This window comes from Vulpes lagopus, chromosome 8 (genome assembly GCF_018345385.1).
Source record: "Vulpes lagopus strain Blue_001 chromosome 8, ASM1834538v1, whole genome shotgun sequence".
Taxonomy (NCBI): domain Eukaryota; kingdom Metazoa; phylum Chordata; class Mammalia; order Carnivora; family Canidae; genus Vulpes; species Vulpes lagopus.
In genome coordinates this window covers 128401366-128422818 of record NC_054831.1, presented here as the reverse complement: position 1 = coordinate 128422818, position 21453 = coordinate 128401366, and the positions used below count along the sequence as shown (strand labels likewise).

General features: G+C 54.5%; 1 protein-coding gene across 2 annotated transcripts in view; it reads right to left on the bottom strand.

Annotated features, from left to right (window-relative positions):
* CAPZB (capping actin protein of muscle Z-line subunit beta) overlaps nt 1-21453 on the bottom strand; it is a 130118-nt gene that overhangs the window by 18949 nt on the left and 89716 nt on the right. For both annotated transcript variants that reach the window (XM_041765144.1, XM_041765145.1), the window contains exons 3-4: nt 20217-20338; nt 14492-14605 (exon numbers count right to left, since the gene is read on the bottom strand). In XM_041765144.1, coding sequence (XP_041621078.1) covers nt 14492-14605; nt 20217-20338 — 236 coding nt within the window. The remainder of the gene's footprint in view (nt 1-14491; nt 14606-20216; nt 20339-21453) is intronic.

Sequence of the window (21453 nt, the reverse complement as noted above, 5' to 3'; positions counted from 1 at the left end):
TTGGGGTGTTCCCTATCGGGGTGAGGCGGACGTGCTGAAACCCGGCCTCTGCAGGCCGGGCCCCAAGACCACAACAATTCAACAACGGACCTGCATTCCATTCACCAAAAGGCATCTCCAGGGACTAGGGTGGCAGCAAGTCTCAACCTGATGCTCCAAGACAAAGGGAGCAGAAGACTGCGTGATCAGAAAGGGCCGGCTCAGAATCTCCCAGAAACACCAGCCTCTCCAACAAGTGCCGTCAGGACCGCGGTGAGCAGGTTGGTGGCGGGGTAACTGTGGGGCATACAGACAGCCCCCCATTACATGGTTTACGGCTTCGCTCTGTGAGTGAAGCATTAATTAAAGAGGGACCTCAACAAGTTTTTGAAAATTTATTCTTACCTACTGTACTTTGATCATAATGACATGAAACAGGAAAAAAATAATTTTTATGTGGTTCACATTTATGAGTTTTTACATAAAGGCTTTTGTGGGTATTTTAAGAATGTGCTAAAATGTTGTCTGAAACCACATAAAGCCATCTGAGGAGTCGCCCGCCAGAACTAACAGCACACACATGGAAGCACTTTAACTGGCCTTTGTATATTTAATGAGTCAAATAGTATTAATATTGTTTAAATGCTAACATGCCATTTCAATAAGGTGGCTCTACCATCGCCAGCGACCCGCTCTCGGGCCCTGCACGTCAACGTGAATGAACACTCAAGCGTGGCCCAGGACGCAGAGCAGGCTAAGGAGGAAGCAACCGGGCCCACTCTGGGCTCTGCCAGGGGTCGATCCTCTCAAAGCCTCCGCCATCCAGGAAGGGAGGGAGGACAGGCCCAGTACCAACTGCCACGACACTGGTGTTTGAGCTCAAGAGGCAAGGCCCAGAGTTCCTGCGGTGAACCCTCCGGTCAGCGGGCAGCTCGGAGAACTTTCAGACACAGAGGCCCAAAGACAAGAGCATAGGCTTTTCTTGGTTAGGCCTGAAACCCACAGATGGTGAAGAGGGTGAATGATCTGTTAGCTGGACAACACGAGGACCATCGGCAGGGACACTGGAGAAGCCACCCCAGAGAGTCTCGAACCATGAGGCAGTGGGGCCTCTGAAAGCCCCAGGAACACCAGCAGAGGAAACGAGTCAGACTCTGAGCTGGTGTCACTTAAGAGCAAACCCCCTCAACCACACATCGGAGGGTTCCACCAATGGTCTTGGGGGGCTTCTGAGACATTCTCAGTAAGGGTAAATGCTTCATATCTGTTTTCTAAAAAAATTTTAATTAATCAAATATTTATTTTTAAGAAGTAGATTCCATTTCCAACATGGGGATCCAACTCATGACCCGGAGATCAAGTGTTGTGGGCTCCAGACACTGGGTCAGCTAGGCGCCCCGAGGGTGAACATTTTCTAAGGCAGATGGAACAGAGAATTCAGACGGCTGGCACTAAGGAGACGGGGCCACCGTGCGTTGGCTCCGGAAGTCAGGCCATCTGAAAACGAGTACTTGATGACAACAGGCAGATACGGGTTCCGTAAACTCCAGAAGCTCGGGGCGCCATGGGATACCTGTGCCCAGGACGAGCCAGGAGCACAAGGCAAGACCGGCAGGTGGGTTACCTATCTATCAGCACAGGGAATTACAGTGAAGCATCTGGTCACGTTACTCTCTACCATCAGATCCCTGAACGTGGACCGACTAAAAGCCCAACGTGCCAGTTAATCCTCCTGTCCTCAGAGTTCAGCATTTTTCCCGGAAAATGACCCTTGCACTTGAATCACATCATAGTCACAGACACAGATTCTGTGTCCCTAATTCTTCAACCGCAGGATCTCCGGGGCGTGGGGCAGAGTAGAAAAGAAGGAAAAACATAAGACTTCACACTCAAAATGACCAACTTCACAAAAGGAAGTGGAAACTTGTTCTGGGAACCTGGGCTGTAAGCGAGCATGACCCAATCCCCAGTCTTGGCCAACACTGGGCTGCACGTGTATCAGGGAAGATGGGACTGGAATGCACTGAATGCGCTGTGATCGGCTTGAGCTCCCTCCTTTCAAAACGCCTCTGGGGAGAAGAGCCGGATTCGAGCGTCTCATAAGGAGGCCCCGGCAGGTGATGAGTCACAGGCCACGACCCTCCCAGAAGAACCGCAGCCAGGACAGAGCTGCTGGGAGCGGGCCCTTGTTGGCTTCACACAGACATGGTCTTTTCGCCACACGTGGGCTGGGCTAGGAGGCTGCAGCAGACGCAGACCCCCTGGCAGCGTGCTGTCACGTGCGATGCGGAAGCCCAGGCCATCATCCCCAAGCTCCAAGGCCCAAGGCCCCAAGCCGAGTCAGGGGCATTACAAGGTAAGCCCCCTAGATGCTAGAGCATGTAGGGGCTTTCTTCTGTTGTTGGCTTTGTTCAATACGCCAAGAGGAATGCAAGGAATATCTATTTGGCACCAGTGTGGTGCCAAAGACTGTTTTCCCATTTGCAAAACGAAGGAGCTGGCTCACAAGCTCAGTGGGGTCTTCCTAAGCTCAGACTGCCGGGGATTCGGTGGCTGCATCAGAGAGCCTGTAAGAGGCAGACCCTGAGAACCACAGCACAGATTATTAACATCGTGATCAAGGTGGTCAAGACTCTGCTTACATGCCTCCAGTGACAGGAAACTCACTACTTGACCGGGGCCACCATTTTTGTTTTGAAGAGTTCAAATAGTTCCCACTGGACTGACCACCTGCACCGACTGCCCACCAGAACCACACAAAACAAGAACTTAATGCTTTTCTCCCATGGAGTCTTTTTAACTAAAGATGGCTTACATTAATGCCAAGGTTTCTCTCCTCTGGCCTTCCTGTCATTACATTATTGCCCATAAGACATGACTTCAAGTCCCCAAGCCTTGGTTACCCTCTACTGTAAGGGTCCGAGAACAGAAGTCAACGCCCTGTGTGTTTATCAGCACATCTCTTGTGGGGGGAGGCTACTTCCCCTCCAGGGAGCCCAGGGCTGAAACAGCTTTCCTGGCCACCACGTCTCACTCATATTGACACAGACAAGCTTGTCCTTATCCTCTCCCATGAAATTATTTTTTTTTTAATCGTGTTGTAAAATTCTCTCCCACGTCCTAGATTTTTAAAAACCTGGTTTTTAAAAGACCCGTCTTTTAAACGGACCTAAGAATATGATTTTCCACTCAGATCTGTTATATTTAATTCTCAGAGTCATGGCTTCACCATTTCCATGTATCCTTGGGGATTCTGAGTCTGTCATCCGTGTCTGATCCAAGCCACTCTTCCTTGGAGACCCTTATGTGTGGGAACATACACGGAAGTAGGGTGCCACCCAGATGAGTTCGACCAAGTTCCACACTGTGTGCACCAGCTCTCCCAAGTGGCTCTAGAAAGTCCTGGAGGCTGGAGTGAAGCTTCTGTGGAGAAAGGGATGATCAATTTGGAAGGATGCCTATGGCCTAGACACTTCTTTCAAGTTGAGGGGGCAGTATCAAGGCTGGGGTGAGGGTGGGGGACTCCCATGGCCTCAGATCTGACTAGAGACCGCAGGGTCCATCAGCGAGGAGGAGGGATGGACAGAGCCAACAGATGTGGTGGCACCAGCTGAAATGCCAGGCCAAGGGTTCTGGCTGCACATATTTTTAATGTCAGTCCATTTAAAACAAGTGGAATCCTTCCAGGATCCTGTCCCAAGCTAGGAAGACTGTCCCTTAAAATGTCCCAAACCGTTAGATTCCAGGAGGTTTCTCCTTCCCTACTCTGGGTCCCCGGGTCACGTCTGTGGTCCGTTGTGTTTCTGGGGTCTCATCGAGCAGCAGCAAGGCCTGAGGTTCACACTTTACTGTAACTGGCACTTGGTCCTGACATTGACAAGGAGGTCATGTGGGCACCTGTTCAAACAGAAATTCCTATGCCCGCTGACTGATTTTTATGGCAAAGGCAGGAAGAATAAAGCCCCGAGGCAGACCCATTCCACCAGTGGCTCAGGTTTGGCCCCAGAACAATACCTTCTTGTTTCCTCCCAGCCTAAAAAAGAAACTGAAGTTCTCAGCTACCAGCAGCAGTTGGTTTTTCTGATCATCCTTAAACATCCTTAGAGCATAAAAAGGCAGCTGCTACCTACAGGTGGGAACAATTCAATTCTACTCCAGGAAAAAAGAAAACCCTCCAATTTGCTTGGAGAGGCATCTAAAACCTGGCCTCCATCCTGGCAGTGCAGCCCAACGTTCCCTTCTCATTGGCTCCAAACACGCCACTGTTGAGAGGCTAAGCATCCTCCCCATCCGACAGGAGGCGTGGGTGCTGCCCGGTGGGTACAGCTTCTGGAAAGCCTGCGGAGAGCTGAAGACACGCTGACAGCCACAGCTAAGGAGGCCCGGGACATGTGGGCTCTCCTCCGCCACTCTGGGGTACCAGCTTCCATTCGGGTGCATCCCTGAAACCACCTCGTGGAGGCAGCAGGAGGCTCACAGGAAACAGGAGAGCAGAAAGGGCTGGCACAGAGCAGGCACAAACTGGTGGCCGTCGACTTCCCAAGTCTCTTTCTCTCTGGGCCGACAAGGGCACATCTCCCTCCTCCTAACCCTGGCCTGTTCTGAACTGCACACAGGAAGCAAGGTCTTGCTTGCCCCGTGAGCACGGTCCCATCCCACTTCCCCGGGGGCTGCATTTAGCTCTGCACCAAATGGATAAAGGGGGGTACTTGGCTCTGGGCTGGGGGATGTGCCACTGAGATCCAACGGGCCTTGTGTGTGTGTGTGTGTGTGTGTGTGTGTGTGTGTGTGTGACCAGCTGTTTCCACCACATCCGCCTGTGGACACAGGACAGGTATTCTCTGGAAATTCCCTCTAGGACACACAGGTGCGACGGTGCCCCGAGCAAGCACACCAATCAGCTTAGGCATGTGTGGCTTTAATGCCAGTTGTGCATTGAAAGTGCACATCTGGATCACGGCTGTTATTCCTTTACAGCCTCTTTATAGGGTTTTTATATTTCTGTACTTGCAGAGACACGATGAAGGCCTCTCTAGAAATAAGGGTGCTGCTGCAAGGGCTGCAGATGTGGCTCTGGGATCTGACTGAGCTGTGCTGCCGCGACTGTCTCCTGGATCTCTGGACCCCCTTCAACCATCCTGCCGGCCCACTCTGCCCACGACTCAAAATGTTGATGATCCAGGCCTTGAGTTGTGGGGCTGCCACTCTCGTCCAAGAGTTGCCATTTATGGGAACCCATTCTGTGTCAAGGGCTTTGAATACGTTATTTCACAGTTAAGAAAACTGAAACCTAGACAGCGACAGAAATGTGCCCCAGCCACTGCGATTGGGACTGGGATTGGCCCTTGGGTCTGGCTGGCTCTGTGCGGAGGGGGTCCTGCAACAGTGCAGGTGGGCACTGGCTCAGCCTGTGTGGTGGAATTTAGCTAAGATGAACACACACACACACACAACCGCACCTCTGCACACAATGCTGGTTCAAGGTGGGGGAGACGGTCAGAGGAACAAAGGATCCCACACTGAGCAGCCAGGGGGCTCCTTCACCTCAGTGAGGCAGCTAGGGCCTGCTGGCTAAACCCTCCTAAGACCACCCGCCCTCAATACCTGCAAAAAGCAGCATCTGGGAAAAGACGTGTCTCCCGGGAGCCAGGAGCACAGCTCGACCATGGGGGGAGCTGGTCCCTCCTTCCACGTGGGTGTCTGCACCCCAATGCGTGAAACTGCACAATCCAAAGCATGACTGTGTGCCATACGCTTGTAAGCACCTCAGAGTTCTGGAGGAACCACGGTCTCTGATGCTGATTCAGGGGGCCACGTTTGTACACAAAATGGTTTTTTGTACACTCCTACTTTTTGGTTGACTTTCTTTAAGCAGGTGAGAGCCAGTGCCTGCCAGGGCCACCAACCCCAGAGCTGCAGCTTTAGGACGCCAGATGAAGGGGCCCTGCGGTGGCCGCTCCCATCATGGCTCTGCGGGCTGGGGGCAGCTTGCAGGCTTGTCAAAACCTCTCTTTAGGGGCTGGAGAAAGCACGGCAGAGCCGAAACTCAGCCCCCTGGGGGCTGGCTGCAGACTAACTAGCTCAGCGCCCCTGGAAAGTCGACTGGCCTCTCTCCACTAGTCAATGAAAATGGCACAACTGACGGGGGCCCAGGTTTCCCCAAGAAGTGCTTCCAGCACTTTCACACAAGCCCGAGGCTGTGGCAAGCCGGAGTCCCACAGCAGGCAGGGAGGGTTCTCAGAGGCCCTCTGTACGCATGGCTGAAGATACAATAATACATGTGAAAACCCAAGTACTAATTACACTGCCAACAAGTGGAAAGCCAGATGCGGACCCCATCCTCGCGCGGCCATCCCTGGAGTGCAGCATGCGGGGCCTGTCGTGGGGCCTGCCGCAGGGCCTGTCGCGGGGCTGGCTGGAGACTGTTCTATCTGGGAAGAGGAAAGGTTCCAGCTCCGGGCAGAAACAAAAAGGTTTATGCATCATGAGCCATTCAGACCCATGTGAAGGGGCAGGGAGTGAGGGCGGATGTGCCAAACCAAACAGCCCAGGCTTCACCCAGCTCCAGAACTTTCCTGAATTATCTCCCACCACTTCATGCCTCCCTGTTCAGTTCTTTCGTGCACTTCCCAGTGGGGTTGTGGATCTGGAGACTGAAGGTAATGGCCAGCTGTTTCTGGTAGTGAGAAGCACTGGGTGACCTTAAGCTACAGATTTCACCCAGCCAGACTGTGGGACGAGTAGTTAGGACCAAGTAGCCAGACTACAGGAAGTATGAGGCAGGATCTTTCCACTCATGGCCTCTCCAATCCAGCCTCCAAACTGCTTATAAAGAGTTTCTTAGGACATGCTTTAGAGCTGGCCTGTGCGCCCCTGGGGCCCTCCAGGCCCTTCCTGATGCACTGAGAAGGACACTCAAAGCCCATGCCTGACAAGAGCCTGGGTACATCTCCCTACTGCTCACACCCTGCCCCGGCCTTCACTCAGTGACCCCACAGCCCAGGAACCACCTCAGGACTGTCCGAGTGACTCCCACTGCTCAGAGCATTACCTCCACCACCCTCCCTGGCTCCTGCCAGGCTCATGGCTGAGCCCAGGCTCCCCATGACCTCCCGAGGGTCAGTGATTCACGAAGAGGCTCACAGGACTCAGCACAGTCTTGCCACCAGGAGTCATTCTAGTGGAAGGAGACAGGGCAGGAGTAGGCAACGGAAAGGCACGTGGGAGAAGTCCTGAGGAAACCAGACACAAGTTTGCAAGAGCTTGTGACTCCTCTCCCAGGGGTCACACAGGATGCACTTAATTTCTCCAGCAATGAGTTATGACAAGTGTGAGGTGCCATCTACAGGGACGCTCATGAGACTCAGTGACCGGGGTTTTTACTGCTAGAGCGCTCTCCACCTAACACATACCAGAAGGGAGACAGGAGTTCAGCATAAGCCACAGTGTTTGTGCAAAGAGTTTCAAGCATCATGAACCATCCTATCAGGAATGGTAGGAACCTTCCAGAAAGCAAAGTTCCTGGACACCAGCAAGGGCCAGCCCTCCAAAGGCAGCAGTCCTACGCTGGCTACTCAAACTCTTTCCTGCCCAAGGGCAAACCCGCTACACTCCATAGTTCCGCCCCAACCTAGAGTAAGGCCCCCCTGCTGGCCCTGCCTCCATGCCTGGGTTTGGCCCTTCATAGCACTTTGCAACCTGTGCAAGCACTTCGTATGTTGGCTCCCTCCCTCCTGTGTGCACCCGACCCACTCATCACGACCATGCCCTGCTCAGAGCATGGTCGGTTCTCAGTGTCTGTGCAACTCGCCCATCACCACAGATGTGAACTACGTCAGTCCGTTTTCGAATTACTCGAGTAAATTACAGAATTTACTCGAGGTCTCACTGTGGGCCGGGAGCAGAGCCCCAAGCAGAACCCACAGCCTTCCAAGGTGGCCGGTGACATGACACCGCCTGCACCCAAACCACCCCGTATCCACAGCCATAACGGCACAGAACCTAAGACACCCACAGGATAACTGCTGCAAAATCACAACAGTCTTGTCCTGACAACTGAAAGGTCACCACGTGGACATGACGAGTCAGTGCAAGAGGAGCCTCACTGAATGCCTCCCTCAGCCCTGAAGCCAGCAGGGGTCCCTCTTCAACAGATAAGGAAACAGAGGCCCACAAGGTTCACTTACTCGCCCAGGGTCATTGAGCGAGCAGGGCACAAGAGAGAACCAAGTCCAGGCCCTTCCAAGGCCCGGCTCCTCCTGATTCTACAGCTGGCTGGAGGGTGGTGGGCCTGAGCCCTCTCCTGGGGCGTCCTCACCTCCCGTCTGAACAGCTCCCCCCACCATCGCCAACCTGCTGCCCCTGTGTCTCCCATTTCTTCAGAAAAGCCAACTGTCCTCTGCAATTCCTACCAGGACAGAAACACTGATATTCCCCAGGCCTGATGCTCACATCCAATGATGGGGGGGGTGGGGAGGTGGGGGGGGTGGGTGTCGGAAGACCCCGAGGGGCCCAGGGTTCAGGTCTGTGAAGGCAGCTAGGAACATGGGAATTTCCAGGACTCCCGAAGCCACGGCAGCAAACCTTTTCCACACACGAGTATGGATGCCCTGCCCTTCCGGGGCCAGCGCTGCCCAAATGTCAAATGACAGAGGGACAGAGAATGGGAGGAAGAGGCAGGAATAACCACCATTCTAGCATGGCCCCAGAGGGGAGAGAAGGCACAGAGCTGGGGGAAGGCCCATCCACCAAGCACCCTGGCTGCTCCCGGAGAGGCTCGTGGGTTTCTGGACTGCCAAAGGGACGCCAGACTTGTTTCATTCTGTAAACTTCTTCCAGACAAGAAGGGCTGATTAGAAAAGCTAATTAAATCTTTTGAAGATTATCTCAGACCCGAAGCAAGGGAAGAACACAAAATGCCTTCCCGCCCTGCTCCTCCACCCCCCAGACTCTGGCCTTCATTAAGCTTTGATTTCAATCAATTGCACACCCACTAAAATTAACTTATAAGGCCAATAAATTGCAACCGCATGTTTGAAGGTATTATCTGCTGCAAGCCAAGAGCCAAGGATTGCAGAGCACGGGGCAAGATGTCTGGCACAGATGGGAGTAATCATCTCTGGAAGAAAGCCGTGCCAGCCCCTGCAGTTAGAACATCTGGTCTCAGCAGAATCCAGGCCGACAGAGGCAACAGTGAGACCCAACGTGAAAGCTAGAGCTGGGAAGGTTTTTCCCTGGGAACCCCCCCCCAGAAATCAAAGTGGTGATCCTGGGGTTCACACGCCAAGTGCGAAGTCTCTGGCAGCAAATGTCCACCCTACATTGCGGGTCTCACTGCTGAGTCTCTCCCAAGAAAGATGCATCGTGCAGATCCGGTGATGGGGTTCTGTGACTGATGAGCTACCCTAGGCTTCGGCCTAAAAAAGCAGTCAACGTTGCCAAGAACGAGTGTGAAACGATCCCATGAGCCAGCCACCCAAGAGCCTGCCCTTTCTGCTACCTTTCCCACTCCCCAGGTGCCACATCTGTTCCAGGGACAGTCCCTGGATTGAGCAGGGCCTGTGCTCAGAGGTAGAAAACCACCTCGGGGCTTGGTAGAGAGGACTCGAGTGGCCTGGATGTTGGTGACCAGGGTGGGACAGATCGGAGAAGGGCATCGAGGAATCAGGGTGGCCTGAGAGTAGACCCTACCCCGCCGGCCTGCAGAACAGGCTTGACGTCCCCAAGGACGTGCGGCACTTTGACCAGGGCTGCTTGGGTGAGGCAATCAACAGTTGTTGGATAGTTACTCCTCCTCGGGGGAAAGCTGCCACCACAGGCCCTTTCTGCCACAATGATGACAAAAAAGGACATCGATAAATGTCAGAGGGACTCAGGGGAGAACACAGCGAGGGAGGTGCGGAGAGTCAGGCAAGCAGGGACTTGACCTGCTTCCGAGGGGCCCCTACTCGCCTCCTGCCCACACCCCAAAAGAGGGCACATTTATTCTGCAAGGGGGGCTGGTTGTGCAGGCGGGGGGGGGCACCATGCCCTCCCCGCCCCCCCGGGAGTTACACATGGAGGGCCTGCGGGTCCACCCAACCCTGGCCCTGCTCTCCCTGTGACCATTTGGACCAGCTCCGGTTCATAATTCATTCTAATTCCCTGCAAAGTCAGAGCCTTGACAGACCTGAGGACAGAATCCAGGCTTTCCCCCAGGACGCTAATGAGGAAGCTGTAATCTCTCCAGGCAGAGAGCAGCCTCCGGGGAAACAGCGAGCATTTCCTTTCTCGAAAAGCCTGGGTGGCTCTAGGTCTCAGGCCTGGGTCATATCTCAGCTCTAGTCTCCAGCATCCGTCCTTCCAAGGAGAATATCGGGGACAGGAACAAGGTTAATAGGTCCACGACGAGCAGAGGGAGCAAGGGGTCCGCCGGTTTGCTGGAGGACAAAATATTCCTACAGGGTCAGTCTTAAGGCACAGCCAGTGGGGGCGGCAGGGGGAGGGGTGGCAAGAAAGCACTTCAGGCCTTTGGTCGCAGAAGGGTGTGTGTGGGGGTCAAATCCCCAGACCTTCAGAGGACAGAACAACAACTCTGCACTGACTTCAGTGGGCCTCCCAGCGCAGGGGGTGCCCTTCCCACCAGCAGTCCACACGAGCAGCTCCCCGGAGCGTCCACCGCGGTCAGAAAGTCGAGAGAGCAAGGCTAGCCCAGTCCTAACTCAGTGACCCATCAGGGTTCCAAAGAATCTCAAACATCTGGGGTCATCAGGAAGCAAGGACCAGGTGAGCACAGGGGATGGGTAGGCTCCTCGCATTCCTCAACCGCCATGGGGCGCAGGCCGAGCTCCAGTTTGGAACTGGGGCGCCCTGGAGACGGCAGCCTTCCTCATCTCGTCCTCCTGGGCACAATGGTGCTCCTGTTCTGCTCTCAGGGTGGCAGCACTCCCTCTTCTTCCTGGCAGGGTGGGTGGGTCTGGTCTGCCTGGGGCTCTGGGCATCTCTCTCCAGGCCTGGAATGCAGGCCACCCTCCCGGCTCCTCATGCAGCAGCTCAGAACCAGCAGGGCCAGCAGACAGAGGGCTGTGTTGCGGGGAATGAATGCCTCCCCTCAGAGTGACCTTTGCCAACACGACAGGAAGACAGGTGCTCTGCGGCTTCATTCCCTGGGGCTGACACCACGTGAGCCTTCCCACAGGAAAGGAATGTGTCTTTGTTGTTGTTTTTAAAGGTTTTATTTTTAAGTGATCTCCACACCCAATGTGGGGCTCGAACTCACAACCTGATCAAGAGTCCTGCCCTCTACCCACTGAGCCAGCCCCAGTCACCCCAGGCACCTCTGGAACGCATCTTTCCAATGGGAAGGGGCAGAGATGAAGGATAAAGGGAAGACATGACATGACCTACTTGTCCATCCTATGAAACCATCTGGCCCTTAGAACACCCAGGTAACTGCTGGCCTGTGCACAAGGCAGAGACAAGGCCTCCTAACCCGCAGGCTGACTTCCCTCTGCTCCAAAACCACAAGGAATGAAAGAGGTCACGTTCTGGGCCGTACTAGGGTCACCAGCGTGGCCACCAACAGCTTCAGGGCACTCTGAGAATGGGAACTTCTGGAGGGAAGCAGTGTACCAAGATGTTAAAAAAATAATAATAAAAAAGGCAGGAAGGGGGAATAAAAAGAATTTGTTTTCATAATTTTTAGCTCAGAAATGGGTCTCATTTTAACTCATCATGTGTGGTCCAGCTGGGAAAATGTTCCCCACACTTGGTCTCAGGAGAGAGTGTCCTCAGTACTCTGATAACAGTGGGTGGCTTGAAACAGGACTCTGGGTCCCCAGTGACGCTCTAACCACCACCCCCATGGTAGCCTGTAGCTGCTGTCACGTGGGTGACATGGGCTTCTCCGCACCCCCGGCACCGAAGGCCCCGAACTCTCCTCCCCACCAGCAGCAGCACACGGATGCTGCCGGGACAGAGGTGTGCCGTCTGGCTGTGTTCCATGCCTGCAAACTGCCGCAGCACCTCAGGGTCTGGGCTGGTCCAGTCTGATCTCCCACCTGGGTGCGGGCAGCGGTCCTGGCGGCCCCTCTCAGCCCCCCAGTGGTCAACTCCCTCTTCAGAGGCGAGCACAGGCTCACAGACATCCGCTACCTGCAAAGTGGACATCTGCCCAGGAAGGAAAGTCTTTCCAGGAGGTGCCCGAAGGAGTCCTCCCAAAAGGACTTCCAGGGAGTCCCAGGCCTTGCTGGACCCGGAGTGGTGTGAGCATACTGAGAAGGGGTGACCGCCCCAGTTGATCCAGACCCTGCAGAAGGGGAACGTCTGGGTGGCTCAGCAGTTGAGCGTCTGCCTTTGGCTCAGGTTATGATCTTGGAGAGGTTGTGATCCCAGAGTTCCAGGATCGAGTCCCACCTCTGGCTGTTTGTGGGGAGCCTGCTTCTCCCTCTGCCTATGTCTCTGCCTCTGTGTCTCCCATGAATAAATAAAATCTTTAAAAAAAAAAAAAAAAAAGGCCCCACAGAAGGGACACACCTAATGATGACCATGCATCACTATGTATGTGAACCAGGAAGATAGGAAGGAGAAGGAAAGAAGTCAAAGATAAGACCTGGGCTCCTCCCTAGGCCTGGCTCAAAAGGGCAGTACAAAGGCCACATGTCTGAATCGCTTCATTCAGGAAGTCACCATTCTAATCCCTAAGTGTTCTGACCCCTGGAGAATCTAAGAGGTGCCCGCCCAGACCACTCTTTCCTGGCTGGGGCATGGCTGGCCCCCTGCGGGCATCAGTCCTCAGCTCCAAGGCCACCACGTCCTGGAGAGGCCTTCCCTACCACTCCACCTGAAGCACGAGTCAGTCCCCATCGCACCACACATCGTGGCATCCATTCACTTGCGGTGTCTTCCCACAGAGGACGCCCCAGAGGGCAGGGATGCCATGATCAAGGCCATACCCTCCAGTACTTGGTGGGTACCTTCAGCGCTGGGCAAGTACGTGAAGATTTTGGACTTCGGAATTGGATGTTTCCATGCCAGGTCCACCACTCACTGGCTATGTGAGGTTGGGCAAGGTACCTGGGCTGACTGTCCCATCACCTGTAAGGAGCAATCCTCTTTCCCAACACGCTCCTGCAGGGATCGACGTACGTACGGATGCTCCCGGCCAACACCAAAGCTAAAGCTGAGTCACATGGGGGTGATTTCAGGGGCGACAGAGACATCGAGGGCTATCTGCTCCACCTGGCTTTTGTACTGCATTCGTCTGCTTAAGTGTCATGGGGTTTTCTGGCTGCAGGTCAGGCTGAGAAGTGGCACTTTTCCTCCCAAGCCAGTTCCTATGAGAAATTCTTTATCTAGGGTGTTTTACCAAATCTGCTAAGAGCCAGAAAGCCATTCCAAGTGTCTGCGGGACGGAGTCCTGAATCCCCACACCACGCATGCCGCCAACAGTTCCGGACAATGGTTCCAGCACTTCAGGTGCTTTGCTTCTCCTGCTTCCACTTTCTTGCCCAGACCCTAAGTCCCGGTGGGCAAATGACCAGCCCAGGGTCAAAGCCCACCCACCTCAAGGCTCGAGAGGTGGTTTTCATGTTTTTATTTTATTGTCTATTTTTTGGGTTTTTACACTTTCAGAGAATAATACACGTAAAACAAGAAAACACTCAAAGTAAACAGAGGCTCCTACGACCCGCCACGCCTACACTCTGAGCACGCTGTCCGGCCCTTCACAGAAACGACCGAGTCTGTGTGGTGGAGCCGTGCCTTTCACAGCTGTGCTCTGTGTTCAGTACAGACCTGAATTTCCAACGAGATTCTACCGGTCAAGGAAGGACCGTGTCAGAGGCTAAGCTTCTCCGGAGCCCTTCTTGGCAAGGCCGGTCGGTAAGTGGCTGCTCTTTTTGGTGCTATGGTGGGTGGCAGGACCAGGCGGAAGCAGGAAAGGGAGGTGGGAATCTAAGCAGACCCAGCAAAAACACCTTCCAAGACAGAGACTAGGCCCTAAAGAACTCAGGAGTCAGCGACACGGTGGGTCAGAGCGTGCAAGGGCCTCAGCTGAGGTGGGGGTCTCTGAGCCCCAGGCACGACTGGTCGGGGCACACAGGATGGAAAAACAGAGGGGCCCCGGAGACAGACAGGCCAGGGTCCTCTTGCCTCAGACAAATGCCCGGATCCTCCTGGGCCTTAACTTCTTCATCTGAATGATGAGGACTAAAAGAGCTCTCACGTTTGTGAGGGTCTGAGAGGACATGCAGAGAGTGTGCTGGCCCAGGGGTACCTGCGACCACGAGGAAGCACAACGTGGGACCTGCACACGCAGGTCTGCGCACGGGAGCGCTCCACTGCCGAGTTGCCTCATCCCTGACCCAGTCACCAGGCTAGTGCCCAGCGGCCTGCCGTGAGTGCTCAGTTATCACTGGTGAGGTGAGCCAGGTGACAGGGTTCAAGGAAGGCTGCCTGGCCTGCTCCCACCCTCCCTTGTGACTCACTTATCTAAATCACAAGCGCTGAAGTGGGAAGGGAGGAAGTAACTCACAGGTCTCGATACTGGTCAAAGGCATTGTTGGCTTCCACCTCCAGCTTTCTCAGCCGAGCAGAAGGCATGGCCCCGTCTTCCAAAGGAGGGTCATACTTGTTACTCCATGGTGACCTGAAGGGGAGGAAGGAGAAGGAAATAACACCAATCACTCCCAGAGAGGTGGCCTGTGAGCCGTGAGCCTGAGCTCGGCTGTCTGACGTTTCAGAGGCAAGGCCACTACCCACAGCAAAGATGTTTCCAGGCCCTGCAACACACACAGCTTTCTCGAGGTTTGCCAAGCAAGGGCTCGGAGGCAGACTGGCCCCGGCATGAACCTCCAGTGCCACCTCTCATGAGCCATGTACCTCCGGCAAGTGTCTTGACTTCTCCGAGCCTGTAAAATGAGGCTACCATGTGCTACCCGCAGGGCTGTTGTGAGGGGCAGAGGAGAAAATATACCAAGTGCCAGACCACAGCCTGGTCTGTGCTGTCAATGTCGTGACAGCTCCTCACTCTTCTCCTAAGTTTCCTCTGTTTTCACCATTGTATGGATCAACAGATGCCCCTCTGGCCTCCGGGACCTGCCAGCAGCTCTGGATAAACTCTTACCCCAAAGATCTTTCTTGCAGCTAAGGACTGAGAGCTGCTGGTCATGGAGGCAGGCAGGTAGCTGCTGACTACGTGTGAGAAAACCTGAGGGGTCCTCAGGGGGGACAGGACAGCCTTCCCAACACCCGAGACCATGGGCACATACAAAGACTGCTAAGCTGGGGCGCCTGGGGGGCTGAGCTGCTTGACTGTCTTACTCTTGGTTTTGGCTCAGGTCATGATCTCAGGGTCGTGGGATCGAGCCCCGTATCAGGCTCCGTGCTCAACAGGAGTCTGCTTGAGAGTCTCTCTCCCTCTGTCCATCCCCCCCGCTCGTGTGCCTGTGTGCACACACATTTGTTCTCTCTCAATAAATAAATGACATCTTACAGAAAAAAAAAAAAAGAAAAAAAGACTGCTAAGTAATGAGAAACAGCCTCTCTTTTTCCAGCCCAAAGACTTGCTGCATTAAAAAAAAAAATGTATTTTGCCACCTGAGGAAAGCATTTAATGACAGGGATACTTGGAAATGGGGGTTCTAGTGAAAGTACCTACTTGTTAATTCCTGCAGGTTAAGTTCAGAGAAAGAACGAGAAGGAAAAGGTGAGAGGAATGGAGGGTGGCAGTGGTGCCGTGGGCTGTGGACAAAGTCCTCCCCACTCCTGGATGGAAACGCCTCAGCGCCTCTGCCGCCTTTTCCGTATTCCCTGCTGACAAGCAACTTTTGCCTCACAGAAGCCTCAAAAGAACCTTTCAATTTGGGATTCATGTTATGGAAAAAGGGGATCATGGTCCTCAGAACCCCAGTTTTAATGAATTCCGTGCACGCACATCATTCTTCTAGGGAACTGGTACACCCCCCTCCCGCCCCCGGCACCTACATCGGCACATCACAAGTATGGAACCAGAGAGTGAGCCGTGAGCCGGGTGGTCGCTCCCCCAAGCTGCCTCCACAGAGAGATCCCAGCTCCTCGGCTGCTGGGCCACCAAGGGCGAGCAGGGAAGGAGTCACTGCGCCTGGTTCCCAAGAGGAAGCAGCAGTAGCCCTGACCACTTTGAAGCTCAAGGAGCCTTTGGAAACCTTTCTTTCCAGGCAGACTCTTCCACCCCACTGCTCTCCTCTCCTCACTGTTGGTATGGAGACTTTTCAACAATGGGGTAAGATGCTCCCTTCTGCCCCATGACCAGCAGCCAGCCCTGTGACGACCCTAGACTGGGCACAGGACATGAGAAAGAGCCGTCCCATGCCCTTTCTTATGTCAAGAAGCATCAAGAAGATGCTCCCTTCTGCCCATGCCCACCGGGGCCTACGTGGCTTTGGGGGGCAGCTGTGAAGCTGACACTGGGCACCCTCGCATCCCCACTGAGGGGCCTCTCCCTTCCAGAACACGGCTGATGCATCTGTTCTTATTATAACCTGTCTTCTTCATCCTCCGAAACTTTGCTGCCTCAGAGAACTTTCCTCCAGGACAGAAATGTTCTCTATCAGCGTTGTCCAAAATGGCAGCCCCAGGTTCAGGAGGCTTCGGAGTATGTGAGATGCGGCTAGGCTAGTGGCTACTTTACTTGAATTAATGCAATCAGTTCTGGAACAGAGGTTCCAAGAGGGCCAGTCCTTCCTGTCTTGTTCTCCACCGTTTGCTTGGCACCTAGAATAGAGCCTGGCACTCAACCACGGCTTCAAGAAAGCTGTTAAAGGATGAAGAAATCCCCCACAGCCCCAGAAGCTACACCCCGCCCTGGCCCCTCACTTTCACATATGGATGTGGATTCCTGCACCTCCCACAGCTCTTCCCTTCCCTTCTCTAGGGTGCAAGGGTGCGTGGGGAAGGAGCCCACCCTGTCCACACCTGTCACCCTAGCACAGGGCTCCCAGGCCTTAGCCTCATGGCTCAGGGTGGGAAAGAAAGACCCAAGGGAGGACTCTGCTGGTGGTCCTCCAAACCAAAGAGAAGGAGCCACCTTCTGCTTTTTCCGAGGGACACCTAAGCACTTAACAACAACAACAAAGGCCTCCTGGCAGCTCCCGAGACAAAGATTCAGTGGAAGGGTACTGATTTCGACACAAGGCTCAGGACCTGCACTTGCCAGAGGCTAGGGGATGAGACCTGGGCCCCCTCCCCCACGTGCCCCCTTCAGGATGTCTCAGTACCCCCAGGCCTGACCTTTGCTCCCCCAGCTAAACAGCCCTCACCTTCCTGTGGGCCTGGAAGACCCTCTCCAACTGGCTTTCATTTAGTGGTGACCTGATGAGACACAAGAGCCCATCTCTCCTGCAGGCTGGGGGCCTGGATTTTCAAGAAGCCTGTAACTCACATTTCTCCTGGCTCACAGACGACAGCATTTGAAGCTGTTAGTCCTGGAGCCGGGGTAATTGTAGCTGGGGGAAAAAATCATAACATTACCCAGGATATTCTTAGTGGAAGGGGCACTCAGAACACATTTAAGAGCTTAAATGGAGGCCATTTGAAAAAAGACAGATGGACAGGAACGGGTAGATTTCAAAAGTCAGGCCTTTCATTTCCCTCCGAGAATGCTTTTTGTTTGAGCTAACAGGTTTCAAACAGTGCTGCTGGCAGTGGTCACGCCATAAGGATCTTATTTAAGCAAACGATCAAACACAGTTAGGATGGAAATGTGTGGAGAGAATCAGAAGACCTTGAAGTTTTATACTGAGGAGGGGGGGAAGGAAAGAACAGTCCTGTGCCCTGACACCCTGGGCTCCTCGGTGGCTGAGGCCCCCCCGGCCCCTGGCAGTGCCCCAGGAATGCGGGAGCCGGTGGGGCAACCTAGAGGCGCTGTGGGCACCAAGTCCCCGGAAGCCTGGCCCGGTCCTGGGTACTGGATACGGAAACCATTCCAGCCGTCCACGGGCTGCTGGGGAGCAGCTGCTGTACACGGCCAACTGGAGTTTTCAGGTGGAAAGAAGAAATACGGGACACCTGGGTAGCTCAGTGGTTGAGCGTCTGCCTTCGGCTCAGGGCGTGACCCTGGAGTCTTGGGATCGAGTCCCGCATCAGGCTCCCTGCAGGGAGCCTGCTTTTCCCTCTGCCTGTGTCTCTTATGAAAAAAAAAAGAGAAAAGAAAAAAAGAAAAGAAAGAAAAGAAAGAAAAAAGAAATACAATAAAGCTGAGTGAGCAAGACTCAGCTCAAGGATCACCTCTCCCTGGATCATGTCGGCCACATGTCGCCTCATGTCAGAGCATCTGGTGCTGCCACAGACCTCTCTCCAGGGAGGACGGGACCTGGCGCTATGCCTGCAACCTGCACAGAGACCGGCCCTCCCAAGTGGGACCCAATCTACCCCAGGGTGGCCTCAGCACCTCCACTTGGGGCCTTCCGCCTCTGCATCTCCCCCTCGTCCTGCCCTCGCTCCTGGAGCTTGGGACTACCCACAGCCTCCGGGACACCTCCACTGCCACTGAACGGACATCTCAGGCTTCCAATAGCCCTTGAGCAGGTCCTCCCAGGGTCTTCCTCACCTCAACACGCAGTGGCTCCCGCCTTCCGGCTGCCCAGGCCTGAAGCCTCGGGGTCACCCTCCACCGCTGTGTCCCCACCCCCGGGACATGTGCGGCTGCTGGCCCTGCTCTCAGGAGGGACCTCCAGTCCGACAACTGCTCGCCATCTCCACTCGGGTCTCTGGTCTGGACGAGGCCCAAATCTATTTTTCACCTAACTTCCATCCGAAGCTGGCAAAGGGACATGATTATAAAACATTCATCTGGTCTCTCTGAAAAGTCAGTATTAATGAAATCCCTGTGATTCACACCCAGTTCCGTTCTGGAACACGTGGAGTGTGTCAGTTCTGGTAACCCCCGGTGACTCTGCTGCATCCTTCACGGCCTGGCGCCACCTGCCCTGCTGCACCTCTGACCTCACCCTTGCTCCGGCCTCCCAGCCAAGCTGGAGCCCCACCGGCTCAGCTCCCACGGGGACCTGACACCCCGACGGTGTGTGACCCGGCTGTCTCATCTCCACGTCTCAGCTCACATATTACCACTCATAGACGTGCCTTCCCTGACCTTCCGCCCCGCCTCTCCTTCCGACTCACTTTCCCAGGTCCCTATCATTTTGGCATTGCTGGCGACCTGGTGTCCTCACTGGGATGGAAGCCCCACAGAAGAGGGACTCGGACTCGGGGCCGGCATGTACAGTGCACGCTTACAGAGAGGTCCCCGTGCATTTGCTCAAAGAATGGATCCTCTTATTTCCAGATTGCATGTGAGAAAACAAAAGACCAGACATAACAAGTAATCTGTCAGAAGGGCAGTGCTGGTTCGGAGCTGAGGTCAGCTGACTCCACGCATCTCTCCCTGCTTCCCCCTCTCAGACCCTGCCCCTGGCCCCCAAAGAACATTAAGCTGAATCTTTAAGACTCAGCCCAGGTTCAGTGGTCTCTAAATAAACCTAAAGCAGACTGCATTCCTCCACCATTCTCCGAGGCACTGACTACAGCAATCCAACACAGAAATGGTGGCTAGTTTAGGGATTCCTGATCTTTCTTAATAGGAAGGACTCCTAGACACCCTTAAAAACCTAGCTCGGACATCACTTCCTTCAGGAAATTATCCTGGAGCTTCCCCAGCCTCTTCCACGCTACCCTCAAATTCTGAATAAGCTTGGCCCTGGCGGCATGCATCACAGCACACGGTATCCCGCCACTATGTGCATCCCTGTGCATCCCCCGATCTAGAATAGTGATCGCTCAGGGCAGGGACTAATGACTACCTCATTGTCCACAGCCCTCAGCATGGTGATGGAAGACAAAGAAAGTCGTGTATGTAGTGGACCAAGCTTCATTCCGACGTTCCTGACCCACATAGGCCCTCCTCGTGCTCCAGATCCCCACCCCATGCACACCCTACACCCTGCAAACTTAGCAGGACTTCCTGCCACTACCGTGTGGTAACGACAGCCTTCTCCTGTTCGACTGGAAGCTCTGCCAGGGCAGGGGCCCTTTGTTCCCTGCCAAGTCTCCAACGCTTCTACTGGAGGCACTCCACACACGTCTACTGCTGGGCTGGACGGAAGGAAGGATGGGAGGAAGGGAAGTGGGGAGGGAGATAGGGAGGACAGACAGACAGAAGGACGGCCGGACTTCAGTGGTCCCAGGCGACAGGGACTGCTCCTGGCCCCGGCCTGGCAGCTCACCTGTACGAGTCCCCATCTCTGTTGTAGTCACACAAAAGGTAATCCTTTCCCACCACCTTGTCTCTGGCGATTTTCAGGGGCTGGTCAACAGAAGACAGGAGATCTTCACACAGACTGGGGACCTGGCGCGAAGGAAGGAAAAGGCAGAGCCAGGGGTTAAAACAACACGTCGAATCCAGGTTGGCTAATGGCAACCGGAGCCACATCATGGTCAGCACATTTAACATCTGGCCCTTGGTACTCTGCCAGAATCATGGGCCTGTTCTTTTCTTTTCCACATGTGTCTGACACCAACTGTGTCCCTCCATAAAGAAACCTGTTCTTGAATTACAGCGGAGCGTGATTTCCAACACAGCCTTCCTTCCAAATCTGCCTGCAGCTTTAATTACCTGGTCGCCAGGGTGGTCTGGTACGTTTAAGTACGTATGTGCTTGGTATTGGTCTCTGGTGGGCAAAGTACAAGCTCATGTCCTGAGAAGAAGGTAAACATTTGAAATACATAGGAATCCAAAGAACTCTGAGAATAACCCGACCGTGCTCGAGAACTCCCACCGGCTCCCGTGCGGGGTGGAGTTTCCAATACTTTCCAGGCCCCTGGCCAAGCATTACCAGGTTGGCTCACAGAGTCAACCCTACCTGCCGCAAAGGTGCTTCACACCAGCTTTGCGCAGCGCCGAGCTCCAGCGGGCTTATCCCGGACCCACACGGAGCCGTGTCACTGAGAAGGAGGGCCCCGGGGCCTGGACCAGGCGGGGTGGACTCCCAGCACAAATCCTGCCCAACTGGACACAGGGCCCCACCAGCAACCAGGCCGCCTCCTCCTAATTCAAACATCCATTTCCACCAAAATATTCCAGGAAGGGATGGCAGCACTTTCAGAAACGGATTCCTTCGGGCTTGAGTCACTTCCACGCTATATTTTCAATGTGCTGACTTATTCGTTTCATGGCCCTGGGTTTACGGAGGCCCCACCATATCGTTTACCAGGATGGTGGCTGCCAACTGCACCAAGAGCCCTTCCAAATGGAAAAGTTAAGTCATGTGGCAAAGATACCCAGAAGAGCCGCTCAGCGGGGGGGTGGGGCAGACCACCGGCTGGAAGACCTCGACCGCCTCCAGGAAGGTGAGGACACGGGGACTGCCCCCTCAGAGACCACCCAGCCTCTGGGGGCTGCTTTCTTTGGGCCCCTCTGCCGGGCCCCCAGGTGCTTCGGAGCAGCTCACAAGGCCCTGGCTG